Consider the following 20,374-nt stretch of genomic DNA (forward strand, 5'->3'; position numbering starts at 1 on the left):
AGCCCGCAAACCTGCTGTAGCAAGTTTCTGAAGAACCATGTAGTGGTCCAATGTGTCAAAAGCGCCGCTAAAGTCTTGTTGGATGATGTCAGTGGCAGTATGATCGTCCGGAGCGTATTTAATGTAGTGGGAAATGGAGACAAGCGCGATCTCTCAACTACAGGGAAAGGCATGCTTGCACGGGGAAAGCCTGTTGATTAGTGTTTGCTGTGGAAAGTGTAATTAGAAGGCTTCGTATTGTTATAGAAAGTTTTAGTCGTCACACTGCTCAACATTAGCGCATGATTGAGGACTTATGAGAACGCATTTTTTTTTTTTTGCTGTCGTAAAGCATTAAATGCTGACAACACCGTGGGACACTTGCGAGTTGGGTAATAGGGCGAACGAAACAGAAGTATGTCAGATGGTTACTCGCTTCAGAAATCTAGGAATAATAATCGAGTACAAAGAAAAGAACTGCAATCTGCCTTGTCATCAAAAGTAGGTGTGAGCACGAAATCCATCTGACGAAATACGTAATGCATTCTAGGACGCCATAGGCGTTCGTACACAGGTACTCGTAAAATTTGGAAGGAAAACTGATGTCTTTGACATGTGTGAGCGTGCAGCAAATGCTAATAACTCTTCAGTGTTCATAGACAAAAAGTACTGTGAATTTGTGCGTACAATTTTTCTTTGGTTTCTTAATTGGTTTTTAAACTGTCAACGGTATCTGTCACGCATAAGTCAGGTCTTTATGCGACACCTTGGTCTTCCGCCAGCTTTATTTGAGTACACATTTGCTATGGTTATCAGTCATTTTACACCAGATCATTGTCACTCTCCACGTTAATTAAAGAAACGGAAGTGCTCTGGGGTACAGCGAACGCCTTGGGTTGCCAAGAGAGCCTGCTTTCCACTGACACCGCTTTGCAATTGGTGTGCTTGCATGCAGTATCGGAAGCGACGAGATATCTCGAGATCTAGGTGGCGTACTTCCGTATGGTTTCAATGGCGATGTCGTGCAAGATCTCGTTTGCCATGTATCCGGTGGCAAAGTCCAGGTGACGGAAATCCTCCTGAGAAACCACGTGGTGAAGGACGACGTTGGAGCCGAGTCTGGCAACCAGGTCTTCCACATCTTTCTTGTCGGCCACCGTGTCCCCCAGCGACGAAAACAGTGCCACTGGCAGTCGAATGCGCTCCAGTGGATAGGGAGGCGGTTTAGTCTGTGCATTGCAAGGTTTTAAGCAAAATATATTTCACGTAAAGCTTGATCATTTTGCTTCCGATATTAACGATACGAATCGAAAACGACTAAAATTCCTCCAATGCTCAAATAACAGTGTATGATAGGCTTTGAATAATTTCTCCTCCTGGGCTTTAACTTTCTATTAAGTGAGGAACTCGCAATATGCTGCATTGAAATCAGGTTGCATTACTGCTGCTGCGAGTCAATTGCCGTCGGTGAGCTTATATTCAAAACGAATGTGCTACCTGTAAAGTGGACCTACTAGGCTTTCGTTTACATACGACGTCTTTCCATATAAAGGCAAAAAGCTCCCCAGGAATAAAGCAATTTGTACATTCAATGTTCTACGGGAGCATCATTGAAGTTCCTTGATTCCACGACGATACTGAATTGGGCAAATTGGAGAAATGCATGTTTCGAAAATTCAGCTCCAAAAAACGATGACTATCAAAAGCAAGATCACGCCCACAAGCGCTCGTGTCTGTAATCTTGCTTTTCATCTTCATCTTTTAGCGCTGAATTTTCCAAACATGCGTTCCTTGATCCGTAATCCTAAATTGCGCTGTTCCTCCCAATTAAGGCTCCCATACGGTCGATCTTAGTGGTGGCAACCTTACGGTCGCTAGGTTGCCGCTTTACCAGCCAGGAAGCAGGAAACTTTTGATTTCCCTCTCCTATGCCGACTACCATGACTCCTACTCCGACTACGACGCCGGCTTTACTGCGACACAGGACACTTAACGCTAGCTTTTTAATCAAAGTAAGCAGCCTTTCATGTTAGTCGCATTATCCAAATAAGCTTCCTGTTCAAACGTCCAAATCACTCCCAAGTTTCCCGTGCACACAATTAGGTTATTTGTAACTTTTTAAAATATATATCTTTCCTTGTCTAAATAAAAACAATGCCCGTGAAAGGGCGTTGTTACATGTTTTTGAAGTTGTAGAGAACGTTCCTCATAGAACGTATAAAAATGTCATGGACAGAGAACTGTTGTACCTGCAAAATATTTTGTTTACTTTAGACAGTTTTAGCTGTGCGTACGAAAGTGCTTGCGTACGCAAAGCGCTACGGCGCTGCGTGCGTTACGCTGCCCGCTCCGAAGTGTAGTTTTAGCTGGCCGAGCCGTAGCGTCCCCCATGGGCACGCGAAAACAGTAGCGCCATCTATTGACAAGACGTCAAAGCACATCAACGCTCGGTTTTAAAAAAATCATCCGTGATTACTGATAACTAGGTTGAGTGCATTGGGAGCCTTTTTTTTTTGTTCCAAGAAGAAAAATTATGCAAACCGAAGAAAATGTAAGAACTGACTAAAAGCTAGAAAACTGCTTCGCCAGGGGTCGTTGCTACAAGGAAAACAGACTGCATTTAGTTAGGCCTAGGAGCATGAAAATCGTCAAATTATCTGAAAAACAGAGACTAGTTATAGCTTATACCGCTACGTGTGGGCAAGAGTAGGCGAAATACAAGCGAACCGCTACCATTTGAGCGAGCTATTGCATCGGAGAATCCAGCGGCGATATGTATTTATTCCTAAGCGGGCGAGCAGGGCGCCGCCATCTTTTCAACGTTAACGTACGCAAGCCACGCAAGCGCCGCAACGCAAAGACCGCTGGCTAGCGTACGCACGCAAGACGCAAGAGTTTGCGCTTGCGTTCTGCGCATGCGCTCTACTGTCCCCGCAAACTCTTGCGTACGCTAAGCCGTTGCGTACGCACAGCTAAAACTGTCTTTTGATAGGAACGTCCACACTGCAGAGATACACTCTTATTAACGCTGAAAAAGCATAGTTTTCCTTAGCGCTCTACCAAATATATTCGTACAGCATCAGTTGAGCGCCGTGAATTCTTTATGAATCCAGGGCATGACAAGTGTGCTCAGACGGTGCACCAGCCAAGGCGCTATGACACTGGCGCGAGAGTAGAGCAAGACGTATGGCGCACCAGTGTACTTGCTTCAGACGAGCTATTGCGGCAAAGAAAAAAAATCGGCGAAGAATGATGATGCGGGAATGAGAACAAGTTCACAAACGGCGTTTGGGGAGAGATAAGTTTCCTTGCAATGCTACAATTGACAATTGTTTCAATGCCTTTTTACCTTGCCATACCGCTTCATGTTTTCCAGTGCACCGTGGTCGTACATTACGAAGTTTTTCGCTTGGTAGACCTGCAAAAGACATCGCTTTGCTTGCAGTACTAAAAAAAAAAGACGCCGCTTACAACGATACGCAGTAATTGAAAGTATTCGGGATAATATTCATTGCTTAATTCAGTTTGAAGTATTTTCGACCCTCGAAACGTAGAGGTATCTCAGTAGTAAAATGGGAGCACCCGTGTATAAAAATTTCCCTGCAACCCTAGACATCTAATAAAATGAACATCAGATGTGCGACACTCGTTATCCGGATGTACCATGTTAACTCTCGCTGTATGTAAGCGCATCCGCCACTAGAGTGCGTTGCTGTGCAATTCTTTCACCGTCCTCGTCGACCGGTTTATTGTTGGGGCACCTGTACTTGCTCTAGTGTACATGAGGGAATATGAATGTATTGCTCATAAATATAGACTGGGTTAGGAGAACTCACTAATACAAGGGTTGCAAATTAAAGTGAATAATTATCATAGTAACATAGTACTCATCTAGCACCTGCTAAGCTGTTTTCTTTAGAGTGAAAAGAAATAACCCGACTGTGTCCTTTTCATTGCTTCTTCAATTTGCACGTTAAGGGTTAGTTACGTTAACATTCTCAAATTCAGGCTTCGGTGTCCTTATACGTTGTAGGCTTTCTAGGTAAAATGGCGGGAGATCCGCACTCGAAGTGAAGAGGGCTTATGTCGTGCTCTCTCTTTCCTTAAATTCTTTAAAAATGCCAATAAAACTGCACAGCATGGCATTTTAGGATTGCAGAATTGCCCATCTTCAACTTCAAGTTCCTTTGATGTCTGAGTGCGCTTTTTTCTTTGCATTAAAACTGGAACCAAGCCACGTACCTGAGAGTAGTGGCGGACGTTTTGCATACTTGTACCTATGGGCATGTGGCCCATGTACATTGGCTCCCGTGTCTGAAAAGGGGCAAGCAATTTGGAGGGTGAATGTCCAGCAAAAATTCCAGCCCTGCGTACCGTTCAAACTGCTCGCATTTCTGAGCAGACATAGGAGTCAGCAAAAAGCACTGAATATTTTGAATAACATCTATTATATGATGCATTAAAAACTGCACGCATTTGTCGCGGGATTTGGGTGACTAACTTTCAGCGTACGCATACACAAAATAAAAATATGCTTAAATTTGGCTCAATTGTAAGCTAAGAATAATGCCATCGCTTTAAGACTCCAATGAATGAGAGCTACGCATGCCAAACGCCAGCTTTCTACATTGTTTCTTTGCTGGAACTTTACGTGGCTTTTCGTATACGTGGCTTTTCGTACCTTTATTAGCGCGATTTTTTTCCTAACACTTTTTCCAACTCCGAAGGTGTGATCCACAGTGTGCTGTAATTAAGGTTATGCTGGGTGTGCTCTAATTCATCTGTATTTACATAAACTATAACAGCATACATAAATGAATCATAACACATAATACCAGCATTACACTTAAACAATAGACATAAACAATACATCGCATAAAAATACCAGCAGTCGCCTTAAGAGTGTGGCATCCCCGACAAAATCCTGGTGAAAAGAACACATATAAAGAAACAGCACACTTTAAAGTTGGTACTTTCATGAAAAGGTGCCAGAAACCAGGAAACTCTTGGCGACACTCGAACGGCTACACCAGAAGAGATTGCGAACAAAATGCCACTGGAAGCACAGCGCTCTTATTTGGCTGTGAAACAGCGGGGAGCCGCGGGCTCGACACTGAACGGCGCATCTGCTCCACTAGCTTCACGTTATTATCCGTTATTATTCCACCCCCGAAAGTTAAAAGTGCGTTGATTTAGTGTTTTCGTTATCGTTGAAGAAGAAAGAAGAAAAGCCATCCGGGGTGGCGCATTAGGTTAACTTATGATAACAACACGCGTTACTTTTTACCCTCAAAGGCACTGGGGAACCGCTGGATCTAATATCCATTTCATGAATTTCGGGAAAACGTTCTCAGCGGCGTAGACAGCAACTCTCTTCGCGGAAGTTCAATTCGTAAAAAAACCGAGAAGCTCGCTTCCAGGCTGCGCGACCCTTACCGCATTTAACTGAGACGGGCTGCTGAACGCAGTGAGCGTGAATGTCAAAGAGCATAGCTCGCCCTTAAACATTTTGCAGGCAGCAGAGAGGAAGTGTCGCATGCCGTCACCTGTTCCGTAGAAACCAGCGTCCGTGAAGGGCTCGACAATCGGCTGCGTAAACACGTCAATACAAGTCAATGAGAAATCAACAACTGTTTTCGATAAAAATTAAACTTTGGGATCTGTGATTCAATTCAAACCTGCAGCTTTCGGCGACAAGTACCAACATTCCCGCTGGAACGTTTTCGTATAAGCCACGCAATGCGAAATATGATTCTGGTTCGAGATAGGTTTCCATGAAATGTTTACAAATTCGTGTGTTTTTAGTAAATTTCTTGTGATTTCCAACGGCTTTTCGTAAGATTTCTACGCGATGTGCATGAGGTCATAAAGCTTTATTATATGTCAGGCCGTTCTGTTTGTGCACCTGTATTCCTTGCAGGGCCCATACGGTTCGGTTGCATCGAGTCGGAAAGCATACAGTCCACACTGAATTCCGCATGCGCCATGCAGAAATCGTACACAGCCATCGGAATCGTCATAGGGACCATTTCACTAATAGCATGAATCGACAGTGCTAACTTCTGTGATATTTGAACAGTCTTCATATACAATTCATATTTTTGCACCAAAGGTAGGAAACATTTAGTGCGGATTAAGCTGTAAAAAAGGAAAAAAACGACACGTCTACCTTAGTATGCAAACGACCCCGCAGAATTGTTCGAAAACTAGGTATTTGTGCAAATATCTTATCGCCTTGGTATTCTTAGCACGCAGGAAGGAAACAAATGGAAATGAAGGAAATAAAGTACACCGCACAATATCAGCCCTCACCACCATGCAGAGAGAAGAATAAAGCTTAAATTCTGTGCCTACTAGTCTGTGCATATGTCCTAGTAACAAGTGACAAACTTATTGCTGTTTAACGCAGTGGTTTTGCAGGCAGCCTGTAGAAAATATGAAAATTTTGGCGGTTGCGACGCTTGTGGCTTCAAACGCTTTTCAGTGGCATAAAAAAAAAATCAGCTCGGTCTCTTTCGATGTGAAACCGGAAAAAAAATAAATGTGAGGAGGCGCACTGATGTCGTATTTTTTAAACATGGAATGCCACTCTCTATGTAAATTGTAAAGTATCACGTTTTGACCCTGCTTCTGCTTTTATTGCCACGTGGACGCCTGTGCGGAACTATCACTTCTGATCTCTGCGATGCACATGTAACACCATTCATTGACCTGTTGATTTTATGACACATTTCTCCCCTAAAGCTTTGTACCAGCCATCACAGGACTGTGGCGCATCGCTTAACCGCTGCACCACTTCACCAGGAAAAGTATGAAAACTTCCAGGATCTATGAATATGATGTAGATAATGGCCTTCCCCATATATGAGAATTAACCCATTACGCTTTAGCGTCAAGCCTTTCAATTATATATATATATATATATATATATATATATATATATATATATATATATATATATATATATATATATATATATATATATATATATATATATATATATATATATATATATATATATATATGCCAAGTCTAGAAGCAAACCAAATTTTACTGTAATGGCAGGGGGGTGAAACTTCCCATACCCCCAGCGGCCATGAATTACAGACGCTAGCGCCAATTCCTCCTTCAGTTACGTTCATAACGAATGGTGTACGGTTTATCTCCATGACAACAGACGGCTCGAACTCGCGGGCGCAGGAGGTGTTCGCATGGCATCTGCTTCACGCGCGGACTGGTCCAAAATCGGGCACGCTATAGGGGAGGAGGGCGGACGTATCGCTGTCCCCCTGCTCTGCGCGTGGCCGCGCGCTGTGCTTTACGTAGGTTTTCGGACACTATTTCTACGCTGTTGTGGAACGTTAAAATTGGCTGCGTTGCTGGTCAGCAATAAAAACCGCAGAGTTCGGCCTATGTGCGGAGCACAGAGAACGTATTTTGCATGGTTTTATTGACACATATATCCTTCCCGTTATGCACCGTCAAAAAAAGATATGTCTCAAAATATACTACATTTCGATGTTGCGACATTCTGTACAATAGATATAAAGTGTGTTGACGCACCTGGGTTGTTAAGTTTATCTCAAATGGCGTAGCTGACATTTCCAGTGCATCATTTCGTGCATGATTCATGCAATACATGTGCGATCATTTCTGTATACTGTTCACGCAATACAGAAGGATCATTTTGTGCACACTGAGTGCACGCTATTTAATGCATGCACGCTGCACCATACAATCCGAGATAACTACAAAAAATTGTTTAGTATTTATGTAAACGGGTGAAAGGAAACCACTATCACGCAGTGGTCTTTACTGTCCATTCTAATATACTCGAAAACAATAGAATTCAGTTGAATTAAAGTTTCACAATCGGTTCTCACGGTGTACCGATTTTTATGCGGTCTAAACCAGATGACTGTTTCGTCAACAGCCGTGACTAAGTCATACTTCATGATCCACGGCGCTGGTGGCTCCCGAGAAAACGAGCGCAGGTAGCGGTTCCCGTCGAATCAGTGCGAGTCTCGCTGCACCCTTCACAATTTCGGAAGTCACGAGAATAAAGCCAAACACCACCCTAGCTGTCGCAGCACCGAAATCACTAACATGAAGGAACACGACGCGAAAGCGTCTATAACCGGCGCCACAAAGCAGGCAACGCGTCCGATATAGGATGGGCGGCTGTTCCAACGGCCTCGCTGGTCAAAACTTCAAAAGGGTTAGAGAGAGAGAGCGAGATATATTTTCCCCTATCACAGCCTTTTTGCGATTAGATAGATAGATAAAGAGGAGGAGGGAAAGGCAGGGATGTTAACCAGAAAGGGGTTCCGGTTGGCTACCCTGCACTGGGGAAGAAAGATTAGGGGACTAAAAGGAGGAAGAGAGAAGGGGAAAAAGGCATAACACACACACGCGCACAACGCTGTCGCAATTTGTCACTCAATCCAGTCGCTCTCAAGTAGGCAAAGAGTGCCTTGCGTGCCTTAAGGGCAGTCGACTGCTGTGGCCACGGACCGATGATCTTTTGCTCTGTTAATGGGTGAGGATCTAGGCGGTCCAGGGCACAACACAGTGTATGTCTTGCACTCGCAAATGCAGGGCACTCACAGAGAAGATGAGCGATGGTCTCCTCACAACCACAGCTCTCACAGGCAGGGCTGTCGGCCATCCCCATCCGGAAAGCATAGTAATTGGTAAAAGCAACACCGATCCATAAACGGCATAACAATGTTGCTTCGCGACTTGCTAAGTTACGTGGAATACGAAGGCGCAGTCCAGGGTCCAGTGCCTTGAGGCGGAGGTCGCAAAACTCTCCCGTGTTCCACGCTGAAAGTGTGAGGGCGAAGCCCACACGCAGCGTCAGGTCTTGATATTGGGATCCTCACTGGAAGTCCATCGTTGTGAGCAGAACGCGCAGCCGCATCGGCCTGGTGATTACCATTAATACCACAGTGTCCTGGCAGCCATTGAAAACTGATGTCATGACCATTGGATACGGTGCCGTGGTGCAGTAGACGGATCTCAGCAGCAAGTTGTTCCTGCGACCCGCGGCGAAGCGCAGCTTGCAGGGTTTGAAGGGCTGCTATAGCTAAAGTCGGTGAAAACTGTCCAGTCATGTGGAGGTTCTTGACTGATGAACTCAACCGCAGCCCGTAAGGCTGCGAGTTCCGCACCAGTTGAAGATGTTGGATAGGTCGTCTTCACTTTTATGAAGATGGATCTGGCCGGTATGACCACCGACCCCGCAGGACTGGTCGAGTGAACTGATCCATCTGTGTAAACATGCATGCGGTGACTGTAGTAAGAATGCAGGTGATTCAATGTCAGTTGTTTGAGAGCGGGCAGTGATACTCCAGCTTTCTTCGTAATGCCAGGAATATAGAGGTGAATCCGAGGTTCATGAAGACTCCATAAGGGTGAGCACGGTCTTGACGCAGGGGTGAACTCCGATTGAAGATATGCACGATGGGCTTCAGTGACTTTGGCGAATGCAGTACGCGGCCTAACTATAGGGAATGTTGCGAGGTGATGACAGGGAACCCGTGTGAGGTGCCGAATATGTGTTCTCGTGGTGTCAACAGCAATGTATGTCGTAACAGGATGTTTCCGGGCAACAGGAACAGTTGCTGCTTTTGATGCACATTTAGGCAGTCCAAGGCAGATACGGAGAGCTTGCGCTTGCACAATTTGAAGAGTTGATATTTGTCTTTCTAATGGAACTGAATATCGGAAGACTTTACCGCATGTAGCCCAGAAATAGGGAACAGTACAGTTGTAGCATCGAGCGTGCTGATGCGCCCCTGGACTTTCCCCCGAGGAAGGAGAGTACGTGGACAATCGCAATTAGTCTCTTTCTCATGACGTACATATGTGGACTCAACGAGAGGTTCCTGTCGATGACAACACCAAGGAAGCTGTGGCTTCTCCCATAGGGAATGGCTTCGCCATTGATGCGAGTGATGTAACGTGACATTGTTTTGCGTGTGAACGCCACAAGTGAACGCTTTTCGGTCGAAATGTTCAGGCCCTGCAAGCGAAGTTAAGATGTCAATATCAATGCCGCCTTTTGAAGTCTTGCACGAACTTGAGGACGGGTCACCAGTGATGCCCAAATACAGATATCATCTGCATATATAGAGATCCGAGCATATTGTGGCAATACGTCGACCAGGCCGATGAGAGCAAGGTTGAAGAGAACTGGGCTCAGCACTCCACCCTGAGGGACTCCGCGCGAATTTCGGTGTAAGGACGTTGGTCCGTCCGCAGTCAGGACAAAAAACGACCTCTCTGATAAATAGCTGCGTATCCAGCTGAACGTGCGGCCTCCCATCTCAGCAACTTCCATTGCGGCCAAAATGGTCTGATGCGTTACGTTGTAGTACGCACCCTTGGTATCCAAGAACAATGCCACGGTCAATCTTTTCAAACTTTTGCTGTGTTGCACCGACGTTACAAGGTCAACCACGTCAACCAAGATCAACCAGACATGAAATTTGGATAAATCTGATATCGCTCCAAGTACCATTTTACGCGTGTGAGCAGCATTCTTTCCATGACTTTGGTGACGCAGCTGGCGAGTGCAGTTGGGCGCTATGATGAAAGGTCGAGCGGTGATTTCCCCGGTTTAAGAAGTGGAACCAGACGACTGGTCTTCCAATCATGAGGAACTATGCCAGCAGTGCATGACTTGTTAAAGGTGTCCAAAAGAGCCCGTCGAGCTTCTTGGCCAAGGTTGGCAAGCGCGGAGTACGTCACACCATCGGGCCCTGGTGATGATGACCTTTTTCAACAAGCCAGCGCAGCATCAAGTTCTTCCGTGGAGAATAGTACATCCATCCGAGAATCACGTGAGGGTGGAATATTGCTGCAGTGCAGCGTTGCGCCTGGGTTCGGAGGGCCTGTTATTCTTGCACAGAAATCTTCGGCTACCTCAACCACACTGCGCCTTTGGTGGAGCGCGACGGATTTGAACGGGTAGCGCTGTTGAGGGGACGTGCGAAGACCCCGAATTACACTCCAAACGCGTGACAAAGGCTTCCGTGGATCAAGTGTTTGGCAAAATGTCCTCCAGCGTTGTGTTTGCAGTGTCTGAATTCTGCGCTGAATCTTCTGTATGCGCCTAGCATCTCTTAGGTCTAGGCGCGACTTTGTGCGTCGGTATCTGCGCTCTGCCCTGCGCCGTTGAGATCGCAGTCGCTGCAATTCGAAGTCAAAATCGGTGTATTTAGCGACAGGGTTAAAGGGGCAGGTGGCGTGTTCCATGGCCTCCTTAATTTTTTGTTCAAGACTGGTAGAGAAGCCCTCTGTGCAAGCAGCCTCCATAAGTAATTTAAAAACTGTCCGGTCAATGCGCTGCCTACACGTGGCTGGGGATAATGTGGAATGGCCGGTAATAATCAGATAGGTTGGGATATGGTCGCTGCCATGGGTTTCTAGATCCGAAAACCACCGGACGCTGTTGGTAAGGCACTGCGAAACGAAAGTCAAGTCCAAGCAGCTGCTATAAGTCACCCCTCGTATATAGGTCTGGCTTCCGTCATTAAGGCACTGGTGGTCATGGTCAGAGCCGAAGGACACAAGCTGTCTTCCCCTAACGTCAACTCTAACGCCTCCACACATGGTGTGATGATCATTGAAGTCACCCATAATGACCCACGGAGCAGCTGTAGCTGCCATCAAACCACTTGACCTTCTGGCGTCGAAACGATTTGATGGCGCCAAATACACCGCCAGTAGCGTAAACGTCAGGTCTCGGTTCTTCACTGTCAGGCAAACGTACTGATTGACTTTGTTCGGAGAAACTGAATGTTGCACATATGTAAGTTAACGTCGAATGTAGACGATGACTTTGCTGTATCTTTTGCGCGTGGGTGATGCAAATGCCTCGTAACCGGATAATCGCAAAATTGCCGGGATCTTCGGTTCACAAATCACAAGAATGGGGAAGTGATTCTCGTAGACGTAGTGCCGTAAATCGGAAATCTGGAGCTGGAGTCCACGAGCATTCCATTGGAAAATGAAAGCTTGCTTGACTTTTTTTTGAAAAGGCAGGTCCGAAGGAGCCATGATGCCTTCTACTGTAGAGTCGCAAGAACTGGATGTAGCACGTCCAGCACTTGAAGTGCGCTATGTGCTGCTGGCATGCGTAGGCTGGAAAGCAAAGCACGCATGGCATTCATTAGTGACGTTAGCATTGCAATCACTTGCATTTCTCGGCCATGGCCTTGATCGTGCCTGTTGGCTGGATCAGTAGTAGGCGCTACACACTGCCCTAAGTGCGCCAACCTCCCTGACACAGTAGGCGTAGAAGGCTTTGGCAGTGGTCGCCAAGTTCCATCTGAGGCAGCAGGTCCAGCCTCACCAAGGGCCGGGCTCCCTTGATTTGGTACGGTTTTTGGTGGAGGCGGACAAGCTGCCGTTGAGTTTGGGGCATTCTTCTCAAACTGCTTTCTTTGACGACCTTCGGCGGCGTGAACGACGTCGTCGCACCTTTGCGGCGGCTTCTTTGCGCGTAGAATGGTCTCGCACCATTTGCTTCAGTACCACCCGCTCAGACTTTAGACGCGGGCAGTCTTTCGAGGAAGAGTCATGAGGGCCGTGGCAGTTGACGCACTTCAAGGTAGTCGCGCGGCAAGCGTCACCGCTGTGTGACTCGGTGCATCGCGGGCACACGTTGGAGTTGATGCAGACGCCGCTCACGTGGCCGATCCTCATGCACTTCCTGCATTTAAGGGGCTTAGGCACAAAAGGTTGAACTGGACGACGAAAGTGTCCAACCTTCACGTACCATGGTATGCAGTCACCCTTGAAGGTCAGCTTGATGCATGTAGATCTTCCTAACCGCTGAACTTGAATGATGGAAATGCCGTTGGTTGCCGGCTTGATCAACATGGGTAAATCTGCGTCACTGATGGCGATGTCGACGTTGTAGATTACGCCAGCCGTAGCGCCGCTGTCCTGGAGAATAAGGGTTAAACTCTCTAGTGCACTTCGCTCCACCACATAAATGGCAATGACGTTTTTGAACGGGTTTATTCTGACATATTTATGCCTCCCGGTACGAGGCTCTCCAGATAAATAGAGATGGCTTGCCTGTTCAGGAGGTTCAAGTTGTCCGTTGGGTTCAACGGCACAAACTAGGCTGCATGCGCCGAGGAACTTCGCGCCTTGATGATCGTTGGCGTGCTTGATGAGGACACCGTTGACGTGCTCGATGAGGACGATTCGGCTTGTCTACGCAGTCAGCGCTTGTCCTTTGCGATTAGATCTTGCTTTTTACTACAGACGCCAGCGCCGATTCCTCCTTGCGTCAAGTTCACAAAGGATGGTGTACGAGTTGCTGCTTCAGCGCAGGTTTCTTCAATTAGCCGGGACAGAAGTGGCTCGCGCTTTCCTCTGCGTCGTAATGTTAAGCACAGCAATTGTTCTCTTTGAAAAAAAAAAGATGGGATAATGAAATAACCCCCCCCCCCCCCCCCAACACCCAGAAATTCTGCACACATATCACATTTCTAATAAGAAATGAGCCAGATTCTGCTGATGTACCGGTCAAAATGAGCCGAATCCACTCGTGAGAGGTTTCTTTGTCAGCTTAAGCCTCATACATTGGATAGTTTCTAGCGCGTTGCCATTTATTCCTTCTCTAGCGCTACTTTGCGATCGACTGTGTAGACTATGAAGGGATAAGTCAAACATCTAAACCCAGAAGGCGGCAAGAAAGGAACGGATCTTTAGCCCGTCTCCTAGGCTTTAAGGATGCGCCCCTTCTTCATTGAACATTAAAGTGTTTATTTTGGCTGGTTGGCATCCGCTTCCTCAATGAGTTTTTACTAGCGAAATATCAGACGCACACAGGACTAGCGGTTGTTTTGTTGTTTTGTGATCCAGTCTGCGTCTACCGCTGAACTACTAATAATGAATTGGGGAGGCTACAATGAAAAATAGAAGAAATTTTATATCCCATGCCTTCTACCTCGTTTCCTTTTACGGCGCCGAAATGGGAACATAAGAAGGCTGTCAAGTCAGAGCTTGTGACAGGAGCCTGCTATTCACATTTCCTAGCTTCAGCTGATTAAGCATTGCGTTGCCACTGATTGTACACAATGAATGTTTTAGTTGTTTTATATTGTATCTCTACTCCCCGGGGTGCAACTACAGAAAACGCCTCATGCCGGTACTTTGACCGTCAAGATCAGCCATGGTCAAAGCGGGACTTAGTCGATGTCGCTGCTGTATAGCTTTGTCTCTAAGCGTAGTATATGTCCCGTGATCAACCACGAGTTTGGACCGTTGGCTAATTATGTATTTATGTCGATCAATTACTGGGTCGAATTATTAGCTTTAATGAGTTAACTGCAATTACAACCAAAATTTGCACTATAGCATGTAGTCAGTTACCTTTGGAAAGCTTCGGTTGACTGCAAATGTGCTGTGCTAGTTAGCGACCCGAATTATTTACCGTTAATTGCATCATTGCCGTTAAAACCGAGCTTTGCTTTATAGCACCCAGTCATATACCGTTAGAAACTTAGGTCGTGTGAAATCGCTGTGCTAGTTAGTAACCTAAATTAATTAGTGCAAATAATTAAATTGTAAGTAAAACTAAAACCAATTATGACCACTAAGCTAATGCCCTACTGAGTAGGTTTAACAGAGTTTAAACGTTGGCCATTTTTTTCTGCTCAGTTCCCAACATGAAAATTTTTAAGCATCATTTTGGTAAAGAGGGCTTGGATTATTACTGTCGAAAGAATGTTTTTGAAACAAAGTTGCCTCAGATCTATAGTCTCGAATCGAAAAGAGGAAAAATCCGAACATTGCAAGCAAATATCAGCCTAATTATGTGCATATTTTTTTCAGTACGGAGAGAGAGAGAGCTCTTTAATGGAAAGCAGAGATTTTAGCCGGCGTGCATTTTCGCTGACATGCTACTCTGCGTAGGGGAGGGAATCCCCAATTCAGTACATGGTAGTGCCAAGTTTGTGTAAGGCATATACCAGGTTCTTCAGGGAAGAGTTTAAAGATTTCTCAAAAGTAGGTTTATTGAGGTAAAAATATGTTTTTTCAGCATAGTATTACTAATGTTGGCGAGCATCAGAAAACCTGTGAATCGTTTTAAGTAGTAAGCTGGTTAACTGACTTATAATAATTAACTTCTTAACTATTGCAGTTAAGCGCCTAGTTGCAATTAGAGATTTGTAGCCAGGCCTTAGTAATAGCTATTTAAGTTATTACAGTTTAGAAAATAAGATTACCCTTGGCGCTGTGGTTGGACAAAATTTGGGTGTTTTGGCTAGTCACGTTCACAAGGAAATGTTGCCTTGCGCGGATGTTTTTCTAAATCACATGTATTTTGGAATGATGGTGCGAAATTTTGTCGAGCCTCAGCGCAGATGATGATCGCGTTTTCGAAATTCTAATAATAAATGTGGCTATTACCAACGACCGGTAAAAATCTCTAACTTCAACTAGTCGCCTAGCCGTAATAGTTAAAAAGTAATTATTATAAATTTGTTAACCAGCTTACTACTTAGAACGATACATCTGTTTTCTGGTGTGCACCAACACTGGTAATACAGTGCCCCAAAATCCATATTTTTACCACAAAACGCCCATTTTTGCAAAGCACTTGACTCCTTCCCTGATTGATCTACTATGTAGATCATGTCTTATAACAGCTTTGATAGCGCGATGTTTTGTGCGGATAAAAAACTTTCAAGCCTTTTCAGCTCGTCTTTAGGTGTATTTCGCTCATTTCAAGAACAAAACACTCTATCTCCGCTTGTTGCCTTAGAGACGTGGTCGTTAAAAGTGGCCTCGATTCTTATGACATCATGAGCACTGGTTTTGTCGTTAGGACCATGAATAACTTGCCACGAGCAAAGGCAGCAATGGCATGAGCAGCGAAAATGGCGGTTCCATGTAAGTGATGTTTCCAACTGGTCCGTAACCGACAAGAAGGTTGACCTGCATAAAGAAAAGAAATGCAGAATTGTGGCGCCCGATTAACGCATGATTTGCGGAATAAACGCCAGGCACAGACAACAATTTGCGATGAACCATTTAATATTCGCGATGGCGAATGTTTCAGGGGCAGATGCGTTTGTCATTGGTGATCTTCAGCACCAGTTTGTACATATTAGAGAGTGATGCAAACAATGTGGTAAGTATGAGAGTTATTTGGCTTATTTGATGTCTTTTAAGCGAACGAAATTTGTGTATACCGTAAAAGTCTCGCAGAGAGTTTCATAGCGGTAAGCAATTACTGAGACTGTCAAATAGAGGAGGACTGTGTTGTAGTCAACCACTGACTTTCGTAACTACCATCGCGAAAAGAGGCAATTGACAGAGGCACTTGAGTAGGATAATTTATTTAAATCTGCTCCTCCAGAACCGCAGCGCAGGACACAAAGACCTTACCTTGTCATTGTATTCCGGCCTTGTTGACAGAAGCACGAGAGATGCAGCCACTCCCTGTGAAAACGCCAGAATTGTGAGCTTGGTGGAGCCGGTGGCGTTCAAGACGAGGTCGATCGTTGCTGCTGCGTCTTTGCGCCCGATCTCATCAAAACTGCGACCAAATAAGAACATTGCTACAAAAAACTGCAGGAGTTAATTAAGCGCTTCAGTTAAGGGCAAGGGTATGGGGGTTCAGTGAAGGGTATGACGTGATAGCGTTAAAGGGTTAATGCCCGTACATGCGGACTTGACCATACAAAACGTTCCTGCATTTCGACTCCATTGACATGTCGCCGAGGCAGGGCGTCGAATTTGCAACGTTGGGCGCCACGTTTTGTGACACTCGACACTATGCTTTCTCCGGGCCAGTTGTTTACCGTTCATTCAACTCAATATCTCAGCCATTGGCATTCATGCAAGAATGTATCGTTACCAGTGTATGGATTGTTTAACAATAAAGGCAAGTTGTGAATACCAAGATTGTTTTAACTGTGTAAAGTTCTCTTCGCTTTCTATTCAGTCCTCAAAGTCTCATCCTGCAGAAGTTCGAAGCGCCATAAGGAGTAACAATGGAGTAAGCTGTCTTCTAGCGCACTACCTTTTATAGAAGGGGATGCGCTTGAGGACAACTTACTCCCTTTTTACACCCATATAGGCGTATTGTTGTTTAGAGTGTAGCGATGCAATGAGAGCTATAAGTCAAGGCAAAGAAGAAAACAGTCGGTCTTGGGATCTCTTGATGAGAACTCTGCGTGCTGCTATAACAATACAAGTAGACACTCGGTTTGCAGAAAAGAACGACTTTTGCTGTCATTTCTGCGTTGAAGCGAGAGATGTGTTAAGGGGTGCCATTGTTCCAAAAGAAAGCCATTTTGAAAAACGGAAGAACTGTGCTCGCCATTGTCATCACCACCATTAGTCCAGCTATGGCCCCTGGAGAACAAAGGCCGTTCCCAATGATGTCCAATTAACCGTGACCTGCGACAGTGGCGGGGAGACCATCCTGGCCAATTTCTTTACATCGCCGCACACTTGACTCCCAGGTTTGCCTTGTCCGTGAATAAACTCGATACTTCGGCGTTTTATCGTTTATCTTCTGTTAGCATAACATGGCCCGCCTACTGTATTTCTTCTTGAAGATTTCAGCTATGATCTCATTGCTTTTTGTTTTTTCCCCAACCCGCTCCTTCTCTTCAGGTCTCTTCAAGTCCATGATTATTGGACTTCAGTTTTAATTGCGAGGTAATTGTGGAATATTGCAAGGTAATGTTCTGGAAATATAGAACATTATGGTTCATTCTTTCTTTTCAAAATACTTATTTTAAAGTTTCTCTATCGTTCGTATGGAGTAGCTAAGACTGACATAGAAATCCAATTTTCGACGGTATCAAAAGCGCTAATGGCAAAGAATGCGTCTGCTGAGGGGAGTTTTGCGGGCATTTTCATTGTTATAGTGGATTTTTATCATATATGAAAAAATTGTGCTCATAAAAACTACCCCTTTAAAAATGCGCTTGTCCAGTATTACCGGGTATTTAAGGTCAACCGTATCATTTTTCTCTGCGTTGTTCGCTGCTTTGTAATCAGTTGCATTTCAAGCCTTTTTAGTAACCTCCAAGATTGCGCCTCATCGGGCAGTACAGCCGAGATTAGACTATTATATTGTCGCAAAAATTTTCTATTTTGTATGGTTTAGTATAGCCGCAATAACGTGCTGTTATCACTTCGTACATGTTTTCTACGCTAGACACGACGAGAGCGCTATAAAGTGTGATAACCACGGGCGGAATTTTAAATGCCTCACTGTTTGCTGACTCTTCTTCATGTATAAAGTTCTTTCATGTTCAGCCTACTCGGTCATAAACTTTGATAATCGAAAAATTGTAAGACATTCTTAAGAAAATACTTAAGGCATTGGTCCATTATTCTGATATGTAGCAAAATATTTCTTTTAAAGTATTTCCATCGACCGCGTCGAACAGTTAAGACTGCCTTACAAAACCAATGGGGATCGGTTTGGACGATAACAAGAACGTGAATAGAAAAAAAATACAACAATGCCGTCGGGTGATCTGCGGATATATTGATTGTTATAGTGAAATCTTCCGTTATATGAAAAAATTGCGTTCTTAAAGGGTTTCCCGCTCAAAAACAGTTTTGCCCATATTTGCTGGGTATGAGAGGATCAAACACGTCCTTCCCGAATAATAATAATAATAATAATAATAATAATAATAATAATAATAATAATAATAATAATAATAATAATAATAATAATAATAATAATAATAATAATAATAATAATAATAATAATAATAATAATTGGTTTTGGGGGAACGAAATGGCTCAGTATCTGTCTCATATATCGTTGGACACCTGAACCGCGCCGTAAGGGAAGAGATAAAGGAGGGAGTGAAAGAAGAAATGAAGAAGAGGTGCCGTAGTGGGGGGCTCCGGAATAATTTCGACCACCTGGGGATCTTTAACGTGCACTGACATCGCACAACACACGGGCGCCTTAGCGTTTTTCCTCCATAAAAACGCAGCCGCCGCGGTCGGGTTCCAACCCGGGAACTCCGGATCAGTAGTCGAGCGCCCTAACCACTGAGCCACCGCGGCGGGGACCGAAGAATAGCCTCCTCTCCTCCTCGCTGTAAGTTTTAACCTCGTTCGGGAGCGCGCCATTACGGTCTGTCTCCATTAATTCTTTCACTCCCTCATTCCTTCCTTCCAGCACACTGCGCTAGAGGTGCACGTCGGTAAGAGAGACAATTACAGCCATTTTTCCCTCAATAAACAAATTCCTAGCTCACGTACAAGGAACGTACGAGATCTGTCGAGGGCACAGTGGGCAATGGGCCCCGGTGAAGGTAGTTATAAAGTAAGTCGCCATTGCGCATCGGGCTGAAGGTCGAATGGTTCCCTCGACACGTGCGCAAGCATTTATATCATTTGCATAAATGGCATGTGTTCGACGTAAATATTTGAAAGAAGGTAATCCTTGCCTCCAATGCCAGTACTTGCGGTCGTGTTGTGACATGGTTGTGTGGTTTGAATATGGCTTCGCTTCTCTTGAGTTCATCGCCCACACGTCGAAGCCCGCGTCGGCGAGGAGAAAGCCTGCGAACACGAAAAGTTTACAAGGCGTGCATTTCTTTATAAGTATACCAGTCATTGTTCTCACTGGTGTCAGTTCAGTGTCTTAAATGTTTGTCCAAAGCTAAAATAGAAAATAAAATGCCTGATTTCCTAACCGTTGCATATGGTATTTCATCATGTAACGGCGTAGAGAAACTGGGAAAGCTGGTATCTGTTTCCGTTTGATCTTTGGAGGCGAACATCTGGAAGCGAACATTTCCGAACACAGGCGCGCTACGAGAGTTCTACCTGACAGAGCAGTCTCGTAAAGCGACTGCCTCTATGTTTTCACTTTAGTCATGCACGCTTACTGCAGGAACTAAATGGGTCAGTAACTGATTATGCTAGTTAGAAAACTGACAGAAGAAATTACCCCCGCATTTTGTGAACGCCTTGTTGCGCCGCCTTAATGGGGAAACGGCTATCCTGTGCCGCTTTTAGTTTATTAAAATAAATCACAAAAATATAATTTTGAACCCACAGTTTAAGCATGCGCGTATCTTTGCTTTGAAAATCGAAGGCTGCCTGCAACTATGCATAGTTATCCTTTTTTCTAGTCCATTGTACGTTTAGCCGCTTTCTTTCCTCGTTCCGTTCAGCCGTAAGTAACGCTACTGTGCGATTGGGTCTTTCAGTGAATAAAGATTTCATCGTAACAGTACGTGGGTGGAAAAAACAGACATTTTTCTTCCGCATTTGGTTTCATCATGCCGTGTTTGTTTTCATCTTCTGCAGCTACTACCTCCATTTTTAGTATTTGCTGTATACTTTGAGAGTGCACAATAGGTGTGAGTTGAGG

The 20,374-nt window shown here is 44.9% G+C and overlaps 1 protein-coding gene across 1 annotated transcript; it reads right to left on the bottom strand.

The window, feature by feature from the left end:
* Positions 1 to 962: 962 nt before the first annotated feature.
* LOC144094870 (tear acid lipase-like protein) lies at positions 963 to 19,519 on the bottom strand. Its single transcript, XM_077628747.1, has 7 exons — positions 19,443 to 19,519; positions 16,399 to 16,549; positions 15,853 to 15,945; positions 5,416 to 5,568; positions 4,222 to 4,293; positions 3,329 to 3,397; positions 963 to 1,208 (listed from the first exon to the last, which is right to left on the bottom strand). The coding sequence occupies exons 1-7, from the start codon at positions 19,517 to 19,519 to the stop codon at positions 963 to 965; spliced, it is 861 nt and encodes a 286-aa protein (XP_077484873.1).
* Between the last annotated feature and the right edge of the window lie 855 nt (positions 19,520 to 20,374).

Source organism: Amblyomma americanum, chromosome 6, assembly GCF_052857255.1.
Source record: "Amblyomma americanum isolate KBUSLIRL-KWMA chromosome 6, ASM5285725v1, whole genome shotgun sequence".
Classification (NCBI taxonomy): Eukaryota; Metazoa; Arthropoda; class Arachnida; order Ixodida; family Ixodidae; genus Amblyomma; species Amblyomma americanum.